The 24,260-nt window shown below is 54.7% G+C and overlaps 1 protein-coding gene across 1 annotated transcript; it reads left to right on the top strand.

The window, feature by feature from the left end:
• Positions 1-267: 267 nt before the first annotated feature.
• On the top strand, positions 268-16,554 carry UHO2_05083 (uncharacterized protein; the record flags this gene model as incomplete). Its single annotated transcript, XM_041556086.1, has 1 exon — positions 268-16,554. One exon carries the CDS (start codon positions 268-270, stop codon positions 16,552-16,554), a length of 16,287 nt encoding a protein of 5,428 aa, XP_041412020.1.
• Between the last annotated feature and the right edge of the window lie 7,706 nt (positions 16,555-24,260).

Below are 24,260 nucleotides of genomic sequence, written 5' to 3' on the forward strand. Positions count from 1 at the left end.
TCTCGATACTCAACAAGAGAGACGGTAGTTCTGAACACCTCACTCCTATAGACGACAGGTACAGTCACAGCGACAACATTCACCAGAGGGATTCCTGGCATTGTCTTTGGCAACCAGCTGCCGAGCCCTCGAGGCCGTCTCTCTTGCATCATCATATGGCCGCCGTCGGTACCTCATGCTAGCATCAGCATCAGCTCTAGCATCAACATTGGCATCAGCATCACCGTCTCCGCCCGATCAGTCGGCTTGTCAAATAGCGTCACTACCATGGGACTTGTCACCGACCAAAAGCTGGGCAATGCCCACATTGAGCTCCTAGCACACACAACACGACGCTCAGCCCTACATCTGGATGTCCTCAGGAGCTGCTTATCGTTGAAAGAGGAACTCTCGACAAGCCGACAAGCCATCGATCTGCTGCAGCGAACGACGCAGGATCTTGATGCTGGTCTTGCGGTCTCTCAGGCTCTTGATCGTCTCGCTGGTCTTCTCTTGATACCTGAGTGCACGCTCTCTACCGCCGCACACTTCAAGCCTCTGCTGTTGGATCTCCTAGTTCGAGCATTCAAGCAGACTGACAGCGTCGGCACATCCGATGTCACAGTCATCGCAAAGGCTCTGCACACCATTGCAATCTTGATCAGCATCTTCCCAGAGGTGTACGAGCTTCTCACCAAGTTTGTCGGAATTTCCGACTTCTCCTCGTTTCACCACAAGCTCTCGTCGGAGCAGCCGGAAGTGCTGAATCAGGTGCTGCTCGACCTCTATCGCATCATCTCTGTCGCTCCATTCACTCTACAAGGTGATGTTGACCTTTCCTACGCTCGATGGGCTCACAGTATTGTGCTTTCCTCGCAACTTTCCCTTTCTCTGCCAACTCGCCTTCTTGCGCTCAGCTTTCTCACATTGCAGCACGGCCTCAGCGAAAAGGCCCGTCTGGAACTTCAACAGCACTCTCTCAACTTACTCTCTCTCGGCACATCCGAGCCGTTCAGCATCGATGCTGTGGCTCCTCTCGCTCTGGAACCTACAGGAATCAATGTTTGGACACTTGAGACAGAAGAGTTCTCACGCATCGAGTTTGCTAAGAAGCAAGTCGCATCTCAACAGCCAATCTTCTTGCCCTCGCGGCAACACAAGATCGGCCATTCGGGCAAGGCGAAAGCTCTCTCTCTTGACGCACTCTCGCCCGAAGTTTGCTGCATCGGTGGCGTGCTGCTGCCATGCCCACCACGCACAAATCATGTCTGCAACTCAGCTCTCCTCGAAGAGCGATTCGTCGAGACAGCTGGTATCACGCCCTCGCTCTCCGAACTCGCCCTCCGCCTCACCATGAACTATCCCATCTTGCTCTCCGGACCCCCTTCCAGCGGCAAGTCAACCTTGATCCGTCATCTCTCTCACCTTCTCAAGGGCGTTGAGGCGCACACTCCGGCTAGCCACATCCTCACCATACAGCTTGGCGATCAGTCCGGCATCGACGCCAAGCAGCTCCTTGGCTCTTTTGTCTCCAGCCCAACAGAGCCTGGAAAGTTTCAATGGACCGAAGGAGCGCTCACACAAGCCGTTCGTCAGGGCAAGTGGGTGCTCTTGGAGGATATTGATAAAGCAGGCTCCGAGGTTCTCAGCACCATCGCACCTCTCGTCGAGCAGCTTGGACCAACAAAGGCACTTGGCACTTGCCCTATCGTCGACCTAGGCAGTCGTGGCAAGGTCACAGCAGGCCATGGATTTGCTCTCTTCGCTACAAGATCCATTGCCGCATCATCGACACGACAAGCTCCTTCCACTGCTACATTCTTAGGCAGCTCGCACTGGTCCGAGGTGTATATCCACTCGCCATTGCAGACTGATGTCATCAGCATCCTTCACAACAAGTTTCCTCGCCTCACTGCGCAGCAGTCCCGCTTTGTCGAACGCTTAGTCGCCACTTGGTACAAGTTGCAACGCGCCACGCAACCCTCGCCAGCTTCCGCCCAAGCAGCGGCCAAGGCAACAGCTCCCAGTGCAGGCAGCGTTCGTACTGCTACCTTGCGCGACCTCATCAAATGGTGCAGACGTGTTGAACGTCTTCTTTCCACAGAGCATGCCATGCTCTCGGATCCTTTCAGCAATCCCGTCCAGCAAGAGGAGATCTTTATCGAAGCATGCGACGTCTTTCTTGGCTCTGTACCATCACCACACGATGCTTCAGTAGCAGCCGCAACTGGTTCGCAGCCTTCGAAGCCAGTCAGCGGCAAGAATGTGGATCGCTACAGCAGCTTGGTGGAGCTGCTCGCTGAAGAGCTTGGCTTGACAAGTGAGCGCGCTTGGTGGGCACTCAAGCAGCGCATCCCAGAGCTGTCAGTCAGAGCACTAGAGAACATGCCGGATGCCGGCCCTTTGGACCCTTCTCTAGAAGCAGGCACCAGTCTCATCCGCGTCGGTCGCTGCGAGCTGATCCGACGATCCAAAGCGATCGCCAAACGTGCTGCACCCGTCTCGCGCAAGTTTGCCATGACAAAGCCTTCCTTGTTGCTGCTCGAGAGGCTTACCGTAGCTACTGCACTTGCCGAACCCCTCCTCCTTGTTGGTGAGACAGGTACAGGAAAGACCACTGTGGTTCAACATTTGGCTTCACTCCTCGGTCAACCCATGGTAGCCCTCAATTTGAGCCAGCAAACCGAGAGTGGCGATCTACTCGGCGCATTCAAACCACTCGACTCTAAACTGCCAGCTACCGAGCTGCACGACCAGTGGAGCTCGCTCTTTGCGCGAACCTTTTCATCTCGCCGCAACGCTCGCTTTGTCGAGACAGAGCGTAAGGCTTTTGTTGCTGGCAAATGGTCTCGCTTGGCTCTGCTGTGGCGTGAATCCGCCAAGATGGCATCCTCGCGCAAGAAAGGAGCAGCAAAGAGCAACACTACTGATGGTGTTGACGACGAGATGACCACCGACGACAACAATGTTCGTCCCGGATCTAGCTCGAGAAAGAAGCGCAAAACCGATCGAGGAGCCACCGAAGGCTCGCCCGCTGACCTCGATGATGCACGCGCCGAGGCGGAGCTCAATTATGAATGGATCGAGTTCGATGCTAAAGCAAGGGACTTTGGCCTCCAACATGGCAGCAAGAAGAATAACCTCGTCTTTTCCTTCGTCGAGGGTCCTCTGGTCAAGGCACTGCGACAGGGAGACTGGATTCTGCTCGACGAAATCAACTTGGCAGCCGCCGAGACGCTCGACAGCCTCACAGGACTGTTGCAATCACCCACTTCGAGCATCACCCTCACCGAGCGTGGCGACCTGGAGCCCATTCCTCGACATCCCAACTTCCGCCTATTTGCTTGCATGAACCCGGCCACCGACGTCGGCAAGAAGGATCTTCCAGCCAGCTTGAGGTCGCGTTTCACCGAGCTCTACGTGCCCAGCCCTGACGCTGACCGCGATGCGCTCACCGCCATTGTGGACAAATACATTGGCGAGCATGCGTTGGGCGATCGAGGCGCTATCATGGATGTCGCCGAGTGTTACGCCGAGATTCGCCGCCTGGCTCAGCAACATCAGTTGGCGGATGGTGCCAACCAGCGACCTCACTTCTCCATTCGAACCTTGTCGCGCGCTTTGACTTTTGCCACCGATATTGCCCCTCAGTACGGCTTGCGACGCAGTCTCTGGGAAGGTTTCGTCATGGCCTTCACCTTGTTGCTTGACGAAGCCAGTGCCAGGATCGTACGTGCCATCATCGAGCGTCACACCCTGTCCAAGGCAAAGAACGCCCGTGCCATTGCCACTTTCGTCCCGCCGGCACCTCAGGGGGCCGACGACGGCAAGTTTGTCCAAGTGGGTCCCTTCTGGCTACCCACGGGCCCAGCAACCCTCAACGCTGCCGAAGACTACATTCTTACCCCTTCGGTGCAAAGCAAGCTTGTTGGCTTGTCGCGAGCCGCATTGACTCGTCGCTTCCCAGTGCTCATTCAAGGCCCTACTTCGGCGGGCAAGACCAGTGCGGTCGAATATTTGGCTAGACGCACTGGACATCGCTTTGTCCGTATCAACAATCACGAGCACACCGACGTACAAGAGTACATTGGCTCCTACGCCTCGGACCCCGACTCCGGCAAGCTGTGTTTCCAAGAGGGACTGCTCGTCAAAGCACTCCGAAGGGGAGACTGGATCGTGCTGGACGAGCTCAACCTGGCTCCCACCGATGTGCTTGAGGCGCTCAATCGCCTTTTGGACGACAATCGCGAGCTTGTGATCCTCGAGACCGGCGAGGTGGTCAAACCTCACCCACACTTCATGCTCTTTGCAACGCAGAACCCGCCAGGACTCTACGCCGGACGAAAGGTTTTGAGTCGAGCTTTCCGCAATCGATTTCTTGAGCTCCACTTCGACGACGTTCCACGCGCCGAGCTCGAGACTATCTTGACCAATCGATGCAAGATCGCGCCTTCCTACTCTTCGCGCATCGTCGGTGTCTTCGAAGAATTGCAGAAGCGCCGACAGGCCGGTCGGGTCTTCGAGACTAAGCAAGCCTTTGTGACGCTACGTGACCTCTTCCGCTGGGGCGATCGCGAGGCTGTAGGCTACCAGCAGCTAGCCGAGAACGGCTACATGCTCATCGCTGAACGTGCACGTCGCGCGGATGACAAAGAGACGGTCCGAGAGGTCATCGAGAAGATCGTGAAGGTCAAGCTCGACGTCGATCACATGTACCGCCTGGAAGGTCCGGAGAGCGCAACGGCAATGTCGCGAATGGGTAATGGACTCGGAAGCGCCATCATCAGCGCTCTCTCCAACACTAACATTGTAAGGACTTCGGCATTCCAGCGATTGCTCTGTTTAGTCGCTACGAGCTTGCGCTACAATGAGCCTGTGCTCCTTGTCGGAGAGACCGGTGCCGGAAAGACGTCGGTGTGCGAGGTGCTCGCCACCGCTTTCGGTCGCCAGCTGCACTGCGTCAACTGCCACCAGAACACAGACACCGCCGATCTTCTGGGTAGCCAGCGTCCTCTGCGTAATCGTGCTGCTCAACAGAGCTCAGCCAAAGCAGCTTGCCTCGAGGCTCTCGACGCCCTGCAGATTGCTCATGTCCTAAACGCAGAGAGCAAGCTTGAAGACGTCTCCTCCTTTGTCGAAGCAGTCTTGTCCAAGGAACACGAGCAGCTTGCTTCCCTTGGCCAGTCAGAGAGGAAGGAAGCGCGAGCCATGCTGCAAGGTGCGCTGCGCAGCATCTACCAAGCCACCGCACTGTTCGAGTGGCAAGACGGTCCCTTGGTTCAGGCGATGCGCGCGGGCGACCACATTCTGCTCGACGAGATCTCCTTAGCAGACGACAGCGTGCTGGAGCGCCTCAACAGTGTCCTCGAGCCTGCGCGAACCTTGGTCCTGGCAGAGCGCGCCACGTCATCCAGTCACCTCAGCTCTGAGGCAGATATCTCAGCATCTCAGATCACGGGCGCTGATGGTTTCCAAGTGCTTGCTACGATGAATCCTGGTGGCGACTACGGCAAGAAGGAGCTGTCACCCGCCCTTCGCAACCGTTTCACCGAAATTTGGGTCCCTCACGTTGACATTCGCAGCGATCTCATTCAGATCATCAATGCGCAGTGGAAGGACGCCAGCCTCTCTGCATGGACAGAGCCCATCATCGACTTTTCCGACTGGTTCATCCATCAAATCGGCGGCCGCGATCAGTCTGGTTTGGGTTTGCGAGACTTGCTCACGTGGGCGTCTTTTATGAACGAGCTCTCCATTCATGCCGCGCTGGATCCGGCCTTATCCTTTGCTCATGGCGCCTCATTGACCATCATTGACGGTCTTGGAGCCTTGCCTGCCACTGCAGCAATGACTGCTGGGGGTCTGGATCAGCTTCGTGATGGCTGCCTAGCCAAGGTTGCCGAGCTCATTGCGCCACAGGAGTACGATCCAAAGTTGTCGACACTCTTCGAAGTGGACGTCTCTAACGAGCGTCTGCGTATCGGCCCATTCTCGATCCCACGCGGAAAGCTTGGTCTGCCCACAGAGGGACCTAACTCGTTCAGTTTCGGCGCCAAGACGTCCGCGTCCAACGCAATGCGTGTCCTGCGAGCTTTGTCCGTACCAGGCAAATCGGTTCTGCTGGAAGGTAGCCCCGGCGCCGGCAAAACCAGCTTGATCATAGCTCTGGCCTCAGCAGCTGGTCGACCTCTCACGCGCATCAACTTGTCTGACCAGACCGAGCTCGTCGACCTCTTCGGTTCCGACATGCCCCTGGAAGGAGGAGGACCTGGCGAGTTTGCTTGGCGGGATGCTGCCTTCTTGACGGCGATGCAGCAGGGCGGATGGGTGTTACTCGACGAAATGAACCTGGCCTCTCAGACTGTACTCGAGGGTCTCAACTCTTGCCTGGACCACCGTGGAACTGTCTATGTGCCAGAGCTCGGTCGATCGTTTTCCAAGCATCCCAACTTCCGCATCTTCGCTGCTCAGAACCCTCACCACCAGGGAGGCGGAAGGAAGGGACTGCCCAAGTCGTTCCTCAACAGGTTCATCAAGGTACACATCGAAGAACTGACCGGCGAAGACATCCTTGCCATCAGCACGCACTTGTATCCGGACTTTGACCAGGAGACACTCAGCAAGATGATTCGGTTCAACTTCGATCTGCATTACGAAGTTGTCGTCAAGCATTCATTTGGCAGGATCGGAGCACCATGGGAATTTAACCTGCGAGACCTTATGAGGTGGCTCGACCTGCTTCACTCAAACCTCGGCTTGAACAAGCTCGAAGACCCGATCGAGCATCTCGCCTCGCTCTACGTGCAGCGATTTCGCACCACATCAGACCGCAAGGCAGCTCGAGCCCTCTTTTACAAGTCTTTTGACAGCACTTTGGCCGACGAAGCACGCACTGTCTCCACGATCACTCCGGGACACGTGCGAGTAGGTCATGCTGTGATGCAACGCCGACCAGCTTTCGACGCAAGCAGGCATCGCCTTGTGCTCCTTCAGAGCCAGCTTCCCGTGCTGGAAGCTCTGATGGACTGCGTGCACAAGGAGTGGCTTGCCATTCTTGTCGGACCTTCTGGAAGTGGCAAGACGAGCATCGTACGTTTGTTGGCGCACTTGGCTGGCGCACGCCTGGAGGAGTTCCAGATGAATTCGGGCACCGACACGATGGACCTCATTGGCACTTTCGAGCAGTATGATCCTCGAGCTCGCTCTCGAGATGTTATTTCAGCCCTGCTGATCGAGATGCAGCGCTGCTCCGAGCGCGTCGCTATGACAAGCAATTCGCACTTTGCTGCCTTCCTCGCGGCGCGTCAAGTATTGAGTTCCGCTGTCGGCTCCTCTTCCATCTCTGTCGATGCAAATGGCCTGTTGGACGCGCTTGAAGCGGTGCGTGCTGCAACGAGCGCCTTCAATGACGGTCCTCTGGGCAAAGCCGTGGAAGATGCAAAGGCAGTCGCCCTTGAGCTCGTTCAGAGCCCGGTGGATACCCACCGATCAACCGGCAGATTTGCATGGATCGACGGACCCTTGCTCCGGGCTCTACAGGAGGGTCACTGGCTTATGTTGGACAACGCAAATCTTTGCTCGGCTTCGGTCCTCGATCGGCTTAACTCACTGTTCGAGCGCGATGGCTCCCTGGTGATCAGCGAACGCGGCGTAGTGGATGGCCGGGTTCCCGTGGTACGACCACACCCCAACTTCCGCGTCTTCATGTGTCTAGATCCGAGACACGGGGAGCTGTCTCGTGCGATGAGGAATCGAGGTATCGAGATCGCTCTTCTTCCGCAAGCAGGCTCCGCCTCGAATGACTTGGAGAGGCTTGCGACACTCTGCGGCGCTGACTCAACCTCCTCTACGATGCCTTTACGATCGACACAGAGGGAGCTCATGGATGCATCACTCCACATGCAGATGGTGCAGCGTGGCCTCGAACCATTTGACGCTCTCAACACAAGCCTGTCACAGGCAGCTAATCTGAGAAAGGTGGCGTCGTGGATCACCAGCCAGTTGATTCTTGCAAATTCGGGTTTGGCATCAGCTGTATTGCCCGTCTACCTTGCAGAGGTGAACGACGTTGCTTCAGAAGCAGCTGCTTCCCTGCTTCTCCGCTTGAGCTCGCCAAAAGCGCTCTCGTTGATCAAACAAGTGGTCGCTCGTTCTCGGTCTTCGCTTTCCGAAACGGCGGCTGCTCTTATGCAAGATATCTACTCATCGCCGAACTTGCTTGAAGCGTCAAGGCGAGATCTGCAACACAACCTGGTTGAGTCGAGGCGCATCTCGCCAGAATTCGCCGACTCTCTTGCGATCGATCTTCGTTATGACGACAACATCTCCCGTCTACTTGAACCGCAGCTGGGCCCGTCCGACATCGTTCACCTCCTACTTGCCACCATGCTTCAACGTCTCGGGGTAAGGAGAATCTCGGAGGCGGCCTCAGCAAAGCGCGTGCAGGAGTTGAGCATCTTGGAACGGTCAGCGAGGCTCAGCGGCACCGCTATGGTCCATGATGAGGACCAAGCCACCACCGCTATGCGCAACGTGTTCCCTCTCATTGTTGCAATCAATCGAATGGCCTCGTCGGCCCTACAAAGCGACGATGCATCTGCTTTGCCGCCTGCAACACTGCGTCAGCTCTCTCTTCTGATGCGAGCCGCCGAGTATCTGCAGAGCCTCTGCACCTCTTCCGAGCTCGACTTCTCTTCCATTCAGATCCTGGTGCGATTCATGTCAAATCTGTTGCGGGACATCAATGCCGGAGGAATAGAAAGCGATGTCAACCTTGTTCAGACCATCAACTTGCTTGGCGGCTCGTTGCAACTGACCTCTGGTCAAGCGCTTTTCCCCATTTGGTCCCTTTTCGGTGCCGACGAGGGTATGCAGACTAACCTGTACCGTCTGATTTGCGACGAGATCGCAATGCTTCCGGTCGCAGCCGGTGATCTGCTCAAAAACGCTATAAGCGTGGCTGCGACGCTCTGCGCTGCCGGCAAGCAGTCCGCGGCGCCTTCCGAGCTCAGGGACATGATGCAGCTCGGCTGGCAGACTTTGAAGATGGTTCAAGCTGCGAGCAACAAGCTTTCAGCACAGGGTCAGGAACATGCCAGCAAGTCGGCAGCATCGGCAAGGGCTGAAGCAGCGCTCTTGAATCTTGCAGAAGTATCGATCAGAACGCCGAACTGCCTCGTTGGTGGATCAGAAGCATCAAGAATGAGATTGATCATGCAACTGCTAGAGTCTCACTCATCGCCATCAGTGCAAGCCGCTGCTGCCGCTTGCAAAGCCACTCTTTGGACACTCGACTCTGGATCGGCCAAGTCGAACGCGCTACTCAGCGACTTTTCCTGGATCAGGCGACTCTGGCCTGTCGGACCTGGCCAGGCCCCCAACAGCGACGGATCGGCTGATCTGCTTCGACCTACGTCCCTGCGGATCTTGCTCGAGTCGCGTTTCGGAACGAGGTCGCTGATGGAGAAGGCGCTTCACGATACCACTATAGGCCAAATGATCAAGACCGTCGGTGCCTCGCTGCCTGCTAGCTCGTCGTCGCGCGCAGAGAAGCTGGCTCAGATCTTGATCAGCTATGTCTGCCGAGTCTCCGAGACACTCTACAAGGCAGCTGGCAAGGATCTGGCAGAACACGACGTGCCTGCATGGAAGTCCGTACAGGCGGTGTCCGACTGCTGCGTTGCACTAAAGACCTTGCAAGAAGCAGGCACAGCGCGGCTGCCGGAGGGTACCGCAGTCGCTCTGTCAGAGTGGGTTGCATTCCTCGAGGCCGAGCTGACGCCCACGCTTGCCCTGACGCACAAGGAAGGTAGCGCCACCGCGCTCGGACGAGCCTGGATGTCGGTATCTATGATCATGCTGCGCTTGTATCTGCCCAACGTCGCTGTTGACCCCATCGTCGCACGTAGAACGATGGCAGACTTTGGCGACTTCTGTCGTTCGCAGCTCGAAGAGGCTCTGGAGCTGGAGCTATTTGCCGAGTCCATCATCACAGGAGACACAAGCAACCGAGTCGTCCGCGATCTGATTTCACAGATCGAAGAGACCAAGCTGCAACTCAGGACGCAAGGCGGCGATCAGAATCAGGCTTGGCGAAAGCCAAACCTCAAGCTCCTGTCGCAGTTCTATCGAGAGACTTTTTCATTCCTCAGGGAAGTTGTCACTGCCGAGAGAATTGCGGATCTGGTGCAAGCGATGGTGAGCGAATCTTCAGAGCAAGCGGATCAACGGGAGGCCAGCTTACAGGCCAGCGTGCTCTCTTTCGGCGATCGACTTCGTAAGACCTTTGCCGAACTGCGCGACATGGTTGAGCCTATCATTGCATCATTGCTCCAGCTACAGCTCGGACTTCGCCTTGTCCGTCAAGCAGCCCGCATCGCTTCGGCGCCGGCAGACGTCAAGCAGCGCAGTGCCATCATGGAGGCGCTGGTCACTTTCCCTACAGCGCAGAGCTCGACCCTGCTGCGTCAGGCAGATCTTACCGGTCAGCTGCAGGCCCGCTCTGAGGTCTCAGCCTCACTATTGATCGTTTCGGCGGCATCGATCGCCTACGACCATGCCTGCCTTGGCATCCAAGTGCTCGAAAGTCCCGATACGCTGCGCAACATCAGCCGCAGTTACGAGCGCATCTTTCAACTCTGGGCTCTGGATAGAGAGAGAGCGAAGCGTGAGGAGGAAGAAGCGGCCAGCTTGTACAAGTCTCGAAAGATCGAAGAGTCGATTGAGATGGATGCTGAAGCCGAAGAGAGGGAATTCCGCGCATTGTTTCCCGAGTACGATGACGACGTCCTCGACGGCCCCACATCCGTTCAGGCAGCCGACGGGCACGACCCGTCGCGCTACACTGGCATGCTGTTGCCTCCACCTCGCTTCAGAACCATTCTTGATGCGCATATGGCTATCTTCGGAACCGCTTCTTACAAAGCTGGTGGCGATCTTTACCAACGCGAACGAGACTCGCTTGTCACAAAACTTCTGCGCAAACACCACGAAGACTGGTCGGAGGCATTGGACCAGATAGGCGCTGCTTTCGGTCTCTCTGCAGCGATTGACGAACAACTGGCGTCGACGCAGACGGCAAAGGACTTCAACTTCTACTTGGATCCTCGACCCTCGGAAGTTCGCAAAGCAACGGCGATTGTCGAGGAGCTGCGTTCACGACTGACCGCGTTGATCCAGGATTGGCCCGAACAGATGGTGCTGCAGCACATTCGCGACCGCTGCGATGCTGTGCTGCGAATGGATGCAGCAAGCCCTGTTGCCAAGATGTTGAGTGCCCTCGAGCAGCTGCTCACGCATACCGAGGACTGGGAGGGCTTTGCAAGTCAGCAGACCTCCATTCAGACCAGCCGAGAGCAAATCTCAGCTCAAATCATCGAATGGAGGCGTATCGAGCTCTCCTGCTGGGCCGAGCTGCTCAACACGCAGGCACGAACATTCCAGGATGAGCTTGGAGAATGGTGGTTCCGCGTCTACGAGATCCTCATTCGAGGTACGCGTGCAGCTTCAGCGGATGGACCGGATGCATTCAAGGACCACGTCGAGCAAGTCATCGACGCGATCGATCAGTTTGTTCGCTCCAGTCCCCTCGGCCAATTCGAGGCACGACTTGCCCTTCTCGAGTCATATGCACGCTTCATCGAACGCTTGGTGCGTTTGGCCCCGCCTAAGGAGAGTGGCGGCTTGAAGGAGGTAGGTGTCGTCCTGCAGAATGTGACCACCTTCTTCCGTCAGTTCGACGAGCGGATCTCGAGCACGTTACAGAGCCAGCGAGCGGTGCTGGAAACGGACATCAAGAGTTTCATCAAGCTTGCAAGCTGGAAGGACATTAACGTTCATGCGCTCAAGGTATCTGCGGCGAAGACGCATAGACAGCTTCACAAGACGCTGCGCAAGTTCCGTGACATCTTGCGTCAGCCAGTCGATCCCATACTGGCATCTCATCTCGACGCACTTACTCGAAGAGAGATTCCTGCACTGACTGTGGACTCGCTGAGCCACCGCAAGCTCATTGACATGGAGAGCGAGGGCACCGAAGCTTGGACCGAGGCAACCTCGATCGCAGGTCTCAACGAGTCGGCTCCCGAACACATTAGGCACCTCAGCAAGACCCTAACCGTCCTTCAGAAGATGTCAGGCGATCGACTCTGGCCAACGTTGCTCCGTCCTACGTCGACGGCTGCTGGCGTTTCTGAGATGGCCGACGAGATTGTGAGTCGCCAGCAGCAGCTTGCCAAGCTCACTCCCGCCTTCTCAAAGGAGGACAACGAGAAGGCGATCAAGAACTTGACGGCTCGGAAGCGCAAGGCTTGGTCCGATCTGCTCAAAGAGCTTCGACGCGTTGGCCTCAGCTCGTTCGTCAAGACTGACATGACAGCAATGAATCAGAGCGTCATGCACATCTACACCCGGCCAGCGCTTCTCCCGGCTTGTCCCGCTTCGCTCGCAGACGAGCCCTTCTCTACGCTTGAGAGACTGTTCTTCCGCCTGCTTGCTGCGCTGCCCAAGGTCCGCGACTCGCTGCAGAACCACAGCGCCGATCTCTCGACTGCAGAGCTTCAGCGAGGTGTCAACTACGTTGAGCACGTCACGCACTTAGTTCTGCAAGAACGTGACCGCATGCACTCCGAGCTTCAGACCTTGTCTTCGCTCGAAGAGCTCATTGTTCGCATGCGTGAACTGCACGATGCGGCCCTTGGCACGCCATCACGCGCATCGCGAACAGCGCCATTCCGAGCTTTAGCTGACTTCCTTGCGCGCCTTGCCAATGGCCTGGACGAAGTCAAGAAGCTGGCGCCCAAGTTCCTTGCCACCTCTGCCTTTCCATCAGCCGGAAGCGACATTCTGCTGGGACGTCTTCCAACTCTGTCCAGTGAGCTTGTCAAGCACGCTTCGCAGATTGAAAGTATGGTCAGAACAGCACAAAGCCACGTCGCCGACGGTCTGTTCTTCCTCACGGAACAAGAACGCACCTCGATTCAAGGCAGCCGCAAGCTCATCAAAGGGATCGAATCAGATCTTCGCGGCTATGTGCGATCCTTACCCGCGGTGGAGTCGCTCTTGTATCCAGTCTGGCAGTGGGCAGTGAGCGGACAAAGGTTGGTCGATCGATGCCTTGCTACTTTGGATGCGCCTCTCAAGGGCTCCTGCAACGCGCAAAAGCTCGTACAGCAGGCAAACGCGTTGGTTTCTGCCGTCCTACAAGTCGCTCAAGACATCCGTCGGGCTGCACCCACTAAGTCGACAGAAGAAATGACCTCTGAGAACGGCGTCGACGGCCTTACCGACAAAGCCATCACTGTCGAGCTGCAGACGCTGCAGACTCAGCAAGCCATATTGCGATCCTCTTCCATCCTCGCGGAAGTGCAGAAGCTCTCCTATATGGCCCAGCACCTTGCCAGGAAGCAAGAAGCAGAGGAGCTCGTACAGGTGCAGCTCGTGAGTGTCTATCCTTTCCTGCACGAGTACGCGGAATTGCTCCGAGCCCACTTGCTCGCATCGGCACACTTCTCAAGAAGTCTGCTCAAGCTCGACCATGTTCTTTGCCATTTGATGACCGCTCTAGCCAGCAAGGGGTTCTGCAAGCCTCCCGAAGAGCAGCCGAACGACGATGGCGAAGGCGACGAGAGCGAGCAGCTCGAGGGCGGAACCGGTCTCGGAGATGGCACAGGTGCCAAGGACATCACCAATCAGATGGAGGAGGATGACGAGATCGAGGAACTCCAGAAAGACAATCCCGCCGACGAAGGAGATGACGGCGAGAAGACAGAGCGCGAAAAGAATGCCAAGGAAGCCGACCAAGACTTTGGCGGTGATCTCGAAGACATTAGTGTCGACAATGACGAAGACGCCGGTAGCGATCAAGATGGAGAAGAAGACCAAGAGCAAGAGGCGGAAGATGCAATCGGTGACGTCGATCCTCTCGATCCGAATGCCGTTGATGAGAAGGTCTGGGATGGTGGTGACGATGGACCAGATGAGCAAAAGGACGCTCCCGAAGACAAGACGAACAAGGACCTTGGCGCCAACAATGCAGATGGCAAAGAGGCAGATTTGATGCCCAAAGAAGATGATGCAGCGGCGACCGACGATAAGCAGAAGCAGGAGCAGGCAGGTGATGGATCTCGAGAAGACCAGCAGAAGCAGCAGGAAGCGGAAGGGATACAGGATCACAATGACGATGAACAGCAGGAAGACGGAAACGAAGCTGAATCGGCTGAGACCGAGGAGCGCGACGGCGAGGGTGGAGCTACAGACGAGGAAAACGAGGATGGCGATGTGCAAAGGGAGGGCGGCGGTCGTCAACTCGATCAAGAAGCCGAACAAGGCGAGAACCTCGATCTGGACGATGATCTCAACATGGACAGCGATGACGCCAAGAGTGATGGTGGCGAGGACGACGATGGCCTCGACGAGTTCAGCGATATCGAACAGATGCCTGAAGACCTAAAGGAGGACAAAGTCGACGACAGGGCGATGGATGACCTCGTTGAGGATCGGCCTGATACCTCCGCCGAAGATCAACAGCAAGCCGAGGAGACTGCCGAAGGCGAAGCTACACAACAGGAGCCAGAGCAAGATGCTCAGGTTGACAAGGACAAGGGTGAAGATGCAATGGAAGAGGATGGCGAAGAAGAACGACCCGAAGCACAGTCCAAGCAAGAACGATTCGGCAACGACGATCCGGCTGGAGATCAGCAAGATCAAGTGGATCCCTTCGACGTCGACGCGGTTGATGCAGGTGCAGACGACGGCGGACAAGATGAGTCGGCTACTCAGCAGCAATCATCTCGTTCTCAGCGAGGTAGGCGAGTCGATGCACGCAAGGGTCAATCGGAGGCCGAACAAGGCATGGATCTGGATCAAGACGCGGATGCGACCCAACAAGATCAAGCACAGCAGCCATCGTCAGCTGGTGAGCGTGGGGCACGCGCGCCCAAGGCCGAGCAAGAAGAAGCTTCAGGTGACGCTGAGCAAGAAGGCGAGGCTGGTGCCGATCCTAATCCGCTCCGAAGGATGGGTGACGCGTTGGAACAGTTCCGACGCAGAATGCAAGAGATCCAGAGCGCTAGCGAAGAAGAGGAGGAGGAGCATGTCTCGGGTGACAAAGCGGAGCATGATGGCGAAGGGATGCCGGAAGATGGTGACGTCGAGCACGTCACCAACGACGACGATGCTGAGCTTCAGGCTCTCGGCGCTGCGCAAGAGCAAGACGAGGTTCGCAAACTTGGGGATCTTGGTATTGAAGAGATCGACGAGTCTCTAGTTGCCAAACCTCGTGGCGCCGATGTCAACGAACAAGAGGAGGCTAAGCAGCAAGATCCCCAGCCTCTGCCAGATCAACCAGAGAAAGCGGAGCGCAATGAGGTTAGCGACAGTCAGCAGAAGGCGTTCATGCCGTCCGACCTCAAGCCGCCTTCTTCGTCGTTCACTGCCGAACGGGAAGCACTGCTCGACGCTGATGGCGATGCCAACATGGCCGACGACATGCAGGTCAAGAAGGAGGAGGATCATGAAGAAGCTATGACGCCTCTGCCGGATGATGTGCGAGAGCACGCTGACGACGAGGTCCAGCAGCAACTCGAAGCTTTCCGCAACGTCGCCTCTAGCGAAGAGAGATTAGCTCGCGCTGGCGATCTTTGGAGGTCCTACGCGTCGCTTACTGCTGACTTGGCCTTCTCCTTGTGCGAGCAGCTGCGTCTCATCCTGGCACCGACGCTTGCAACTAGGCTCAACGGCGACTTCCGCACAGGTAAGCGTCTCAACATGCGCAAGATTGTTCCCTTCATCGCCTCCGACTTCGCCAAGGACAAGATCTGGCTCCGTCGAACAAAGCCCTCGTCGCGCGAGTATCAGGTCATGTTGGCCATCGATGACAGTCGAAGTATGTCCGAGTCGCGCTCAGCGCATTTGGCCTACCAAACACTAGCGCTTGTGACTGGAGCGCTCTCCCGCCTTGAGGTGGGTGATGTCTCGATCTGCCGCTTCGGTGAAGACGTCGACAGTCTGCACGATTTTGGCAAGGGTAGCTTCAATGATCAGAATGGCGCCCATGTCATCGATCGACTCGGTTTCCATCAAAAGAAGACCAACGTGCTCAAGCTCGTGGAGAAGTCGCTCGACACTCTCGCCGAGGCCCGTGCTGGCAGGTCTCCGTCGTCCGCTTCGCAAGGGGACAATCTCTGGCAACTTGAGATCATCATCTCCGACGGTATTTGTCAAGATCATGCCAAGTTGCGGACTCTGTTGCGCAGAGCGGCCGAACAGCGTGTCATGTTGGTGTTCATTGTCATCGACTCGTTGCAACCTGCCCCCGCCAGTGGAACATCGACGCCAGCAGCATCCAATGGTGCCAAGATCGCGCCTCAGCAACAGTCGCGAAGCTCGATTTTGGACATGACCAATGCTTCTTATCACACCGACGCTAACGGACGATTGCAGCTCAAGATGGAGCGCTACATGGATACGTTCCCCTTCGACTACTATGTCGTGGTGCGCGAGGTGGAAGCACTGCCAGAGGTGTTGTCCGCCACTCTTCGACAGTGGGTGGAAAAGATTCGCGAGACGGAGTCCTGATCAGCTTTTCAGCCTCACTTTACTGCCACATGCCGCACATACTCAACATGCACCATTAACACTGTAAATACCAACAACCAATGCAGATATTCTACGAGCATCATTCACCAACGTCTGTTTTAAAGAAGCTCCGTGAGCGACAAGCCATCAACCAACAGGATCAGCCTCGATGATGTCGCCAACGATGGAATACCGATCGGGGCAGAAGCTATCTGGTAGGAACACAATCAAATGCTCGGCTCGGGCGAGTAGTTAAGGATACAGAAAGGCAAAGTTGCTTCCGTTGGAAGCAACGGTTGTGAGACATGTGCTACAGGCCAGGAGGGGAGACAGGTGCAGTAGAAGCAAGGTTTGAGGCCAGGGATTAAGCTTTGTATACGGGTGCACTCGACAGAGCGTGCATGTGCATCCAGTCCTAAGGAGCGGAGAGGCAATCTAATTCCTTTGCAGTCGGACTCTCCCACGCTGGACTTCCTTGCCAGGCCAAACTAGTCAACGTGACGAGTTGGAGGCTCACTCTAGTGACACGCAAGCATCATCATTTGAAGATAGGCTCAAGATTGTTGGTTTCCTTGATACACGGTGCACATTGCAGGTCCGAGTAGGAAGACTGCTGCTCGCTTGATTGCTCACTGGATACATAGAATTGACCGGTCCCAACGTTGATCGTGTATTGACCGGTGGAAGCTCCTGGAAAACCAATCAGACAGGCAGCTGTAACAAGAAAGAGATGCTACGATTCGAGCTCCTATCGACCGATTTATCAGAGAGCTGCACTCGGAACGGTGAGCACCATCAAGCCGAGCTGCCGACGCTCCGCAATGACTGCATAACCAGGATACCCGGACTGGGCATTGCCCTACCTTTTCCGAATCGACATGATTTTAGCCACTATGCCTGTACCAGACGAACTTATCTTATTGACGTTTCTGCGTTTCCGGAACTGCCACACCCAAAGTGGGATTGTTGGATGTACGACGAGCATAGAATGCACGAAGTTCTACCGAATGCAAGGCCAGCTGATACGAGCACGCCCAAGTGCAAAACTTTGATGCTTGTCGTACCTGATCGGAACTTGTGTCTCTTCTTTGAACCAGTCATTCTCATAGCATCGTCCTTCTGAGCACTAGCGGAATGAGCACACCCAATCCGTTCCTCATTGATGGCACGTGATGGTCAATCTCGCCTAGGTCCACTTGGCAAAACCGCGGAAAGGCCAGGAACGGCGTCGTGAAAAGTCCCGGCTCAGCCTCACCCATTTTACAGGTAAGCGAAGTGGGGCGGGTGCCTGACACCAAAAGTTTTTGTGAGAACGGATGAGTTCTGGTCCGTTGGTAGCGATCGTGATGAAGTCGGTTTTTGCTACAAACAATAGTGACGAGCGATTCCGACAAGACAACGCTGATGACGCGTGAGTCGATGTTTGGAAGCAAAGAGCTTTGTACGCAACTCCGACAGGCATGCTAAGCTGTCTATCGAGGCAAGCATGAAAAGGCAATGAAAGAAAATAAAACAGGCACTGGGGCCATCACGCGCTATCCTCGCCTAGTGGCGAAAGAGCGACAGGCTCTGTGACAGTGAAATCACCACAACGTCCCCGGTCTTTGTGACGTGATTCTCGAATCTAGGGCCGTTATCCCCGCCAGGCTCTCCACAACGTTGGTCATAACATTGATTGGATCAATGTCTTGAACTCGACGCACAATGTCTCCTTCTGCCTTGGCGTCCCGACGGAATGCCATAAGCCTAGTCGTAGTTTGCTGTCGTTGCAATCCTTTCTACTTTATAGCCCAGAATCGGGCACACGCTCACGTCCATGCCAAGCAACTACCTTTAAGATGACTTTGTGACCCACTGGTCATCCTCACTTTTGAAACGAGCGAACAAACAGCTGCAAGAAAGAAAGCTAGTAGCGACTCCCAGTTCTGCCAAGTGCCAGCCACAGCAAGTGCGTCGCAATGCATATGCAAAGGCTTTGCATAGGTTTTGCCGGCGCAGTGCTTTTCTTGCAAGTGCGTTCGGGTTGATCTTATGGCGACGAGGAGAGACATGGCGATTGATTTCCACGGCAGCCGTCTCGAAGAGCTTTGAGTATGGCGGTGAATGACTGTGCCTGACTATGGCAGACCGCTTCATAAGGAGCCAAGTGAGACGCTTGTGCAACATAAAGGGTTTTGAAGTGAGCAGGACGAGAAAAAGAAAAGGAAGCAAAAGACCGAAGACGCGGTTCGTTGGTGCAGTCCGTCGTCTTACCCTTTGGATCTCCGCTGTGTACATGTGAACGCGACGCTTTCCCTCGGCTATCCATGGTGGCTCTTTCGCCAGTGTACGCTCTGAAGGGGGAAAAGAAAGCATGGGCGGCGTGGTGGTATGAATTCCGACGATTTGCAAATCCCCGAAAGGAAAAGCGAAGAGTGCGAAGAGATCTGCCCTCGGTCCCCCACTATGATCCGTCAGGCTACTTCGTATTTGCCCGAAGCCTGGTAGACCTTCCTTTCACGCTGCCACGAGCAACATCGTCCATCAAAAATGCGCCGGAAAACCCGTAACGAGAAGCTGCGAGACGAAACTTCAGGATCTGTTTGTCGCGGCGCAGGTTTTCCTCGCAGCAAGTCGGACGGCTATGCTCATTGGTCGAACCGGAAAAGTCGGGCAGACACTTGCACATCCACGAGGATGGGAATGAGCGTTGCGCGTTCCGACTTTGAGGCATGCAAATCGGTGAAGCTCAGGTAGATCGTATGACCAGGCTCATTGGTTCGACGACATGGCGGGGGCTGGTGAGAAGTCATCAACAGTCTTTCAAGAAACGATCAATCATGCTTCGATATGCAATATGCGCAATGCCATGTCCACGGACATGAAAGAAAAAAAAGCTCCCTTGTGATTCGATACGAGATCCCCGAGTCCGGCACGAAATTCTCGTGGCACTGGTAGCACCGGACGATGCCGCCATGGTTGCCTGTGGTGGAAGTGGGAGGGCTCCCACCATTGACTGAACGAGCGATGGCCAAGTCGCGGCAAGCCCGAGCTGTGTCTGGGAACCCATCTTCGAACCATAGTCGTCATGATCGTGACGAACAAGTGAGAGTCTTGTCCTGTCCTCGAACCCGATTTGCAGCAAACACAATGGCCAAAACCTCACCTATTGTCCTCTTCATGCATATGCGAGGAGTTGTCGTCTTATTGCAGGACATGCTTCGTTCTCATGGACTTGCTGGAAGAAGTAATGCAGGCATAGATATCATGCGCTGTGCATCCTTGGCAAAGATTAGCCGGGAGGGGGGAGCTTTTTTGACTCGCCCGAAACATGAACGCACGTGCAGCGATGGCGGTTGTTGCTGTTTCATTGTGAACAGCTACCTCCGTGTGACAACAAGACGGACATCTCGATTGTACGCCAACCTATTGAATTCGGTCTTCTTCCTCTGACCCGCGTCGTGACTAAGTCGGGAAGAGGGAACGACGTATGGTAATCGGTGCGGTTCGGACTGGCCACGTAAGGCAGACACAAACACGGGCACCCAGAAAGCAACTGGCGAGTCGGCCAAATGTGCACATGCCAGTCTCGCTTCCAATGGTCAGTAAGTCACAGTTTGACCTCGCATAGAGAATAGTTTGATTCATGTTGTTGCGGGTTGACAATGCAAGCGAGGTTTCTCTTGATCCAGGGGCGACTCACACTTGCTGGTCGGAAAGCAGAATGGACAGACGGTCGCCCAAGTTGGATAGTTGTATCCAGATGGAGGGAAGGAAAGGTGGGAACTAAGAGTCGCAGGAAGCGAAGAGCAACATGGCACGATTGCAACTCCGGGCTACAGAGAAAAGGTCCGGTCGCATAGGGGAGTGCAATGCTTGATTTGGTGAAGAGGACGCTTCCGTTGGAAAGAAAATAGGATTAAAAAAAAAAAAAAGCCAAACCCCGGATGACACCCGGATGACGTTTCGCCAAGAATAGGAGGAAAAAAAAAAAAAAAAAATTGAGAAAAAAAAAAAAAAAAAAAAACAAGAAAAAATGGGCAATGTAGCCCAAAGATGGACAATAGGGGGTATCAAACTTTTCGCGTTTTTTGAAACGCGGCTTTTTCGAGGGCGTGTCGGTACGCCGATCCAACGGATCCGAGTGGGCGAAGGTGGCGAAGGTGTGAGATCGAACTTGTGATCATATACTTTCACTGTTGTGGAATGAACTCTGCTCCGCGTTTTCACAATACCGTCTCCCTGACCTGCGTTTTTAAAAACGCGCGCGCATTTTGCATTTTGCGCAGCTTATGTAAGCATTTTCGCGTTTTTAATAACGCGCCTTTGGAAAAATTGGCATTCTTAAAAACGCGAAACGTTTGATATCCCCTAATAGCGATTGCAGGTCTCGGCATAGATTGAACTATCAGATTCCTGCCACGCGACCGGCAGCTCGTCTTGGGACGCGTCGCTCCGTTTGTTCAGCGCAGCAGAATCACAGTCGACATTCGCAACAACCACAGATCAAATATCATCGAGTTTTGTGTACGCCGAATGGCGAGGCATGCGAGATTGAGTTGTACGTAACTTTGTCGGTTTGTGTATGTGCTGAGTCAATCGCAACAGTAAGAAACAGGGGCTTCCTCAGCAATTCTTTCCCCCTTTTGTCGAGGAAAAAGAGATGTGGCTTAATGGATATTGACGCCGAATAGCTCGGATAAGGATGGTTACAATCAACTGGTTGCATCTCATCCAGTTAGCCAGCCACCTCTTTGCCCAAGCTATGCAAAATTCCAACTCCTTGTCCTTTGTCCTTGTGCCTCTGCCTTTCGGGAGCATTCCGAATGGCGTGCCGATTGATTTGCTTTGAATTCAGCAACAAAAGATGTTCGAGATTGCTGCGGTGCTTGAAATGTGCATTCCCCTGTCGAAGCCACTTGACGGCGGGAAGTTATTTCAAGGGCAGGGCGCGATCGGAGCAGACTTTCGCCTTCGAATTGACATCGGGAAGGGCAGATACCGTTTGCAGATCCAGATGGCGTAGCAGTGTAAAGCTTCTCGGCTTTGTCAAGAACGGTTTGCTTCCCTCCAACTCCGCAGGATTTCGGAAGCATAGCTTTCAACGTCCCGCTTGACAAATGATGCTCAGCTCTCAAGCCATGTAAGCATGCCCTGTTTATTTCCCCACGCAATCGGCACACAACTCTGCATTCGCAACCGCTGGCAAGGCCATCATTCCCTTCCGAATGGCTTCCATCACCATCCCACAGCTTGCATCCTATTCAGATTTCCGCAAGAAGAGAGGGGGGCAGGGTCGGAATACTGTTGCTGCCATGTCTCAGGCTTCCGAGTCGCATGCTGCGATGATGCTGTCCCAGGTTACAGCTCGTAGGCCGATCCATATGTGTGACTAGTCCCGCTGCAAGTCGTTCCGCGGATACTTTGATGATTGGCGAGACGTCGACCGTGTCTCGGATAGCGCAGTCGCGATAAAGGTAGGCATATCCAAAATCGGGTACAGCTCTGGGTCGTGTCGGGCAACGACGACGACAGTAGCAACAAGCCGCTGGTTTGCACGTGCAAGCAGAAATCATCAGCTCATTAGAGCGCTGAAATGCCTTGTCCCAACCTTGTCGCCTTGCCTTGTGTGAGAGTTGATCATGCCGAGCGTCGGATTCCGAGGCGAGTTGCCAAGATGTGAGACTTGCTCCCACGTCCCATCAAAAAGAGCATCGATATGGCCAACAATCGCGCCCTCTGCCAACAGTCATCAATGTCTTCGCATTGCTGCTTGATGAGGATCTGGATGGGATCTCGCACCACCGTCACCGTCGACCAAGCAGCCGAGACAGTGTTGATAGACATTTTGAGGTTGAGGCGACGACTGCAACCGCGTGCGTGCCAAGCTGTAGATCTTGAGACGTCAATCTCCCCCTCCCTCTCTGTTTCGCCTCGTCCATACGGAGATAGAAACGGTACAACAGATGGGCATGGGTCACGGCCGCATTATTGTAAATACCGCCATCTTCTATTTTTATTAGCGCGAGTTAAAAACCTTTGATTTTACCCAAGCTCGCGTCAATCTTTTGGAGCATTCGCCACCACAACCCGCTGTCTCGCTTGGAGCGTGCGCACTGATCCTCTAGCTTGGTAAGCGTAAATGCGCTCGGCAGTTGAACGTCGCTTCAAAGGATCATACAGAAGGGCCCGATTTCCCACGTCCTACATTGAATAACCTCTAAATTTGAGGTACTGGTACACTTCGCTTAATCGTATCAGTCAATAGCCGACCTACCTTTTAACGTTGCCGCACCAAATCCAGTCTCAGCACATCAGAAGAGCTCCACCCTGGTGCGCAGGTGCCAGGCCGCACCGCAATTTCGATTTCGAGCCATGGAAAGCATCATCGAAGAGACTTGGGGACTGAGCAAGCACGACCCTGCATACACTATTGCGTCCGCCCCCTCTTTTAGAGGCCGTAACCGGTTTGTACATCTTGGAACGCCGTCAAGCAATGCTGACAGCTGTCGCCATGATAGGAAGGGGTTTTTTGAGTACCTCACGCTGAAGGTAACGGTCCGAGGTAGCTGTCCAGGTGCGCAGACGGCTACCTCATGCTTTTGTTTCGAAGGAACTGCGCCCCTTAAAGTTCTGGACGGTCTTGTGTACTGCTGTCTTGAATACACCGCTTGGCTCTGCGATTTGTCGTATTGGCAGCCCAGTATCGTGCATTGCAATAATTGAAGCACGCTGGCTTGGAGAGAGCTCATTGCCAGGGACCATGTTGGTGTTTGAAGTGTTCTTGCTTAGTATGATGGTGGTGCTATTGCTCAATGACGACGATGACCCGAATGAGGGGTATCCGGCTAAATTAGAAAATTACCCGATTGTCCTCAAACTTACAGGGACTGTACAGTACTATACTGCACACATGCATCCTTGCACCTCGTACATCCACATATCATCATTGACCATCAATAAGAGAATACAGCTGCTTGTCTGCTGTCGTGTTTTGCTGCTGCTCTTGTGCGAGGTGGGGACAACCAGGTTCTGCTGCTGAATAAGGGTGTAGATCGATCGGGTGGGCATTACGATTTCACCGACGCGCGCGTTATCATCGCCTTCATCATTTGGCATATCGTGTGGTCTCTAGCAAATGCTCTGTCTCGCGATGAGATCTTCCAGACTGCCTTGCTGAGTGAGCGAGATCGACGACGTATGTACATACCATACAATCGACACTCACCGCTGCACGAAATCGCGTAGGCAGTTTGAAGATTGATTGATTGCTTGTCTATCGCGCCGACATCAACCACCAAATTTGAAATTCATTTGTTTCTCTGCCATCCTTCGTCCACCTCTTATTTCCAGTGATTCACATTGGGGCGCATCCAATATTGACCATCTTGACTGCCAAAGTCAATGCTGTAAGCGAATCAACATCGGAAACAGCGGAAACAGCGGAAACCAAAGAGGTTTTCCGCGCTGAATACAGCGGTAGCTCCTGGAGCATTCCGCTCGGAGATGCGTGTGATGCCTTTTGCCCTTGAGGTGTTCCATTTGCCAAGCAAAGTCCGTGCCGTCTTTCTCTCGATTCACTCCCATTACACCGATAGGGGTTTGGATGACCGCCGAACGGAATGTGATGTGCTCGTAACTATCGGTTGACAACTGTCGGAACGGTAGTTGTGTACGTTAAAATGGGTGTAGACCTTTGGATTGATTGATTCGGAGTCAGCCCGTTC

Source organism: Ustilago hordei, assembly GCF_900519145.1.
Source record: "Ustilago hordei strain Uho2 genome assembly, contig: UHO2_contig_12, whole genome shotgun sequence".
NCBI classification, from domain to species: domain Eukaryota; kingdom Fungi; phylum Basidiomycota; class Ustilaginomycetes; order Ustilaginales; family Ustilaginaceae; genus Ustilago; species Ustilago hordei.